Source organism: Octopus bimaculoides, chromosome 2 (assembly GCF_001194135.2).
Source record: "Octopus bimaculoides isolate UCB-OBI-ISO-001 chromosome 2, ASM119413v2, whole genome shotgun sequence".
In the NCBI taxonomy this organism is placed as follows: Eukaryota; Metazoa; Mollusca; class Cephalopoda; order Octopoda; family Octopodidae; genus Octopus; species Octopus bimaculoides.
Window position 1 is genome coordinate 152,523,723 of NC_068982.1, and position 5,000 is coordinate 152,528,722.

The 5,000-nt window shown below is 32.2% G+C and overlaps 1 protein-coding gene across 3 annotated transcripts in view; it reads right to left on the reverse strand.

The window, feature by feature from the left end:
* The window catches only part of LOC106870474 (putative carbonic anhydrase-like protein 1), a 497,991-nt gene that overhangs the window by 52,882 nt on the left and 440,109 nt on the right, over positions 1 to 5,000 (reverse strand). For all 3 annotated transcript variants that reach the window (XM_014916580.2, XM_052965675.1, XM_052965676.1), the window contains exon 5: positions 3,913 to 4,008. In XM_014916580.2, the coding sequence (XP_014772066.1) occupies positions 3,913 to 4,008 (96 nt within the window). The remainder of the gene's footprint in view (positions 1 to 3,912; positions 4,009 to 5,000) is intronic.

The window sequence follows — 5,000 nt, forward strand, 5'->3', positions numbered from 1 at the left end:
ATATATGACATCTACGACATATATATATGCACACATATACATATGCATACACATACATATATATATATATATATATATATATATATATATATATATATATATACACATACATATGTGTGTGTGTGTATGTAAATCCATATATATCTAATATGTTATATTTCATCCATTATACTATATTATACATACAAACAAACACACGCACATATATGCATGTTTTTATGATTGTCTTTTAGGGCTTTACTGCTTTTTTCAAATGTATTTATAGAATGTAGTTTTCTCAGTTATTTCCACTCTTACATATTTGATTATGTTTACTTGTTGTAAATCTGCCACCGTCAACTGTCGTTTACTGCTTGCGTTTTAACGCTTCTACAGCAAGGCACATAATAGTTATGAGCGCGAATACTGAAGGGAGCGACTTAACTTAAAATCTGGCAATTGCGTGACATGCTGGATATTCAGGATTATTAACCAAGTTCTAGTTCAGCAACCTTAAATATGGTTTACATATATAAAGATGTAAATGTTGTTTAAGCAGAAACATATGTAAATATGATTTAAGCAATATAAACATATATGTATGTTTTCACATATTAAAGTCAATTTATTCGACCTGTAACATCAGGTGAATACTTCCTATTTTGAGATGAAGAAATCATTATCAGCGTTTCACCTCTAAATCAAAATACGGTGATAGTCAACATTACAGAGCTGTGATAATATAAATGAACGTTTAGGAAACCTTCACAGCGCGTTTCTAAAAGACAGAATGTAAAGTAGGACACAAGTTGATAATTATAATCTCCCACGACAGTTTCCTCATGCTGTAATATCTGTCAGAAAATGACAAGTTATAAGCCTCAATAGTTATCATTTCATCACAGAAAGTGATTCGACGAACAGTACTAGTTAGCAATGTAGAATTAGCTCTACAGATATTGGTGTAACAACGCGTGGTTAGAGATTATATGTCGTGAAAGAAAATGAAAAAGAAAGTAATATGAATAAGCCATACAGAAATAGGCAGAAGAAAAGAAATAGATGGGAAATAAATCTGATATGTATTTTTTGCCAAATTTTTGCAGCAGTAATTTCGTCTTAATTAAATTATATCGCATTCCATACCAATAGATCAATTATTATTGTATCGTTATATTTTCAGTTGGTCTTCCGACATATATCAGTAGGTTTCCTCTTAATTGGTTGTCATATTTTAGAATTGTTTTTCTTCCTGAAAATATTAATAACTGGAGGTTGTAGCAATATATGCCAAGAAACCTAATCGGAAACATCACTTGTGATATTAGTGTTATAACGTATCGTATTAGGCACATTCCACCTTAAAGATTAACCATTATCTCGTAAATGTCAGATAGCAATAATGTTAATTTATGAAGATGATGTGATTTGTTTTAAATATTTAGGGTAATGATAAGAATTTGCTTCCGATTTTTAAATGAAAGTAGATGCCCGTCTTTATTTAAGCTTTGATACTTGCAGTAGTCATTATGAAATAGAGAATGAATAAGTAGTTCATTTATGAACTGAACAATAATTCAGAATCAAACATATGGATTGGTGTGGCAACCATATACGTTTTATATATGCTGTACATCATATCTAAAGTGTTGATTCCATTATACTAAAACAACATACTCCGACGTTAGCTAAATGCTTTTTATTTGAATTTTTTAAGGACTTTTATATCATAATTTGTGAATTTTTGTATGATTCAACGACCTTTAATATCACAGTTTGTGAATAACAACGCCGTTGGTTTAAAATTTCGATGGATAAGTTACTGATTTACTGCATATAAATTGAATTAGAATATCTTGTCTGTGTAACTCAAGAAGAACGATTACCACGGGGTGAATAAAATTTACAAAGGCATGGTTAACAACCATTAAGAATAAATTTTGTGTTCATGAATATTTTATACCAATTCACATGAACTTTAGTTTATGATTAACAACCAGTAGGAATAATAACAACCCACATAGAGACAGACTCAGTCAAATGACTATAAAATGAGCACGGACAGAAAGAAAATCAGTTCTCGTCTGAAGATCTCAGTAACATGAAACTCGATTCACGGAGAAAAGCACTCTAGATGATGATGATGATGATAATATTAATACTATGTGGGTGTGTGTGTCTGTGTGTATGTATGTACATGGATATATATATATATATATATATATATATATATAAATGCGTGTGTGTTGCTTGGTGCGTATATCTTTCCCTTATGTACATGGTGGGGAAAGGGAAAACGTTGCTGTTTCAACGAAAACGCATCTGATATGAAATTTATTCTGCATTTACGATATAAAAAAGTAATAACACACACACACATACACATACACACACACACACACACACAACACATACACACACACACGCAGACACACACATGCAAAAGCACACGCACACACACACACACACATACGTGTTCTCGAACAGACATAATGAGTCAGTAATTGTAATATTGTGCACATTCTTATTTAGACATATCAGACTAGTCATGATCAACTATGTATAACATAAATATATATAGTTATACATAACTATATCTAACACAGATATATTTAGTTATCTATTTTATACATATAACTCGATAGTCATAAAACCGCAGTCAATACAATTATAACAAATGTTAAATGACAACGATATACAGCAGGTCGATTGAGTTGTAGATGAAGCCTGTTAGTGGTGAGACATAGATGTGTTGTAATCTAATTTGTTTTTAAATATTTAAATACAATTGTGTATTAAGATGTTCCCTTTATGAATAAAAAATTATTACACACTATTTTTGATTGTAAAAAAAAGTATTATACAAGCACAATACACAAAAATATAATTAAGATAATACGAGTCTTAATTCTCTCATAGAAACATCTTTGTAGCTAGGGACGGTTAATATGTTTTCTGTTTCTTCTCTTGCTTGGTATATGTGGTTCATATCTAATTGCTGTACAATGATATAAACATTGCAGACATCAATCTGTACCTTAACCATCAACATGAAGTTTGTGTACACTTGATATGTATGATAGACGTGAGTTAAAGCTGCCTTCCCGATCATCTTGTAAATCTCTGTGTCCAAGCTGAGGTCATTAATGATGGTAGATCTGAAGTTCATGGACGTCGATGGTAATGACCGCTAGTACCTCTGCAGGCTGTTCCTGCACATTTGTTTTCTTCAAACTGATAGTCAATCCGAAATCTCAACAGACACGAGTTTGGAGGTACATCAGGGATTACAATCCATACAGGGTATCCGTCGCAACTGCTGCACCATCAGCAAGCACTTGTTCTTGGTGAGTGTTGCATGAACATTTGTTTTGGTTCTGGTGTGAGACAGACTAACGAGGCTACCTACTGACCTAGTACGCAGATAATTCCCTTCTGTTGCGTCGTCGAAACAGTGAATTAGATTTCGAAGCCTGTGAGAGGAAAACGCCTCGTTTAATTAATGCCGTTATGCATGTCGAAGGGCCCAGAAGATCTAATAAATTACCGCATGTCTGGAAAAAGTACTCAGATAACGATCATGTGAAAGATACAAGACAATCTTTTCAATCTAATATACATACATGCATACCGAAAGCGCATATATATATATATATATATATATATGTACATATATATTGTGTGTGTGTGTGTGTGTGCGTGTGTGTGTGTGTGTGAGAGAGTGTGTGTGTGTGTGTGCATGTATTTACATATACTATTACACCCAAAAGTTATTCATGTGTGTATGTAAATACGGATATGCATAGAATCTCATGTTACATTCAGTTTTACCTATAATTGCAGACATACTTATGTTGAATCACATAAAAGATACTCAGAATACCTACGGAAAGACATAGATACAGAATAATGAAAAGGTGGTTTAATACTTACCATCGCAAATATAGCAATAGCGACGATTCCATGAGGAGAGGCGAGAGCAGAAGTATAGTTATCATATAAATCTGTGTTGTAAGCAATCAGATGAATCTACAAGAAAACACAAGTTTTAGACTATAGAAATTCTCTTTCGAGAATAACTTTTTGACATTCTCATTCCAAATATACATAATTTACAGGATCACCGCTTATTTTCTGGTCACACAGTGGTTTACAAAATATTGAGCACACACAGAGTTACACACAGATATCATTTAAAATCGGAGTTTTACCGAGGACTGTTATTCTCACAAGAAATATGTATAAAGATATATATATATATAGATGTATGTATGGACATACTAAGACGTGGGATAGAAAGTAGTAGTAGCAGTAGTAATAGTAGTAGTAGTAGTAGTAGTAGTAGTAGTAGTAGTAATAGTAGAAGTAGTAGTAGTAGTAGTAGTAGTAGTAGTAGTAGTAGTAGTAGTAGTAGTAGAAGTAGTAGTATTTTTGAAGTTGAGTTCGGTTAAAACATTTAGGAAATGTGGAATAACTAAGCAATTGATCAAAGCACCTGGGGAACGATAAGGACAATATATAGTTTAACAATAGAAAGCGAGCAGAGAGAGAGAGAGAGAAAGAGAGAGTTCATAAATTTTAAAAGATAAAAGAAAAATAAATAAATAAAAAGATAAATAGTAAGAAAAAACACGGGAAAGAGGTTGGTGGAATAGGAAAAATAATACTAAAAATGGAAAAAGCATGAATTTACTGTGTGGATGAAAGAGTAGATTATATTGTCAGTCAAAGCTGTTAAGTTGTTATTTCAAATTATAAAAGAATTGAATTTTACACACACACCTGTCTATGAATATCTTCCTGTCTGTTTATATATACATGCATGTACACATGCAAATATGTACAGGGATGTATATGTCGAGAACCAAAATGTGAAAATATTCAGGGGCTGAATATTCATGTATAAGCTTGTAGATATTTATATATTTATAGAACAAATTTATATGAAGCACAAAAATACAGAAAACTAAGGGACAGGTTATAGTATTTCAGGTCCGACATCTGTTTCGCGGGGCTCGGAA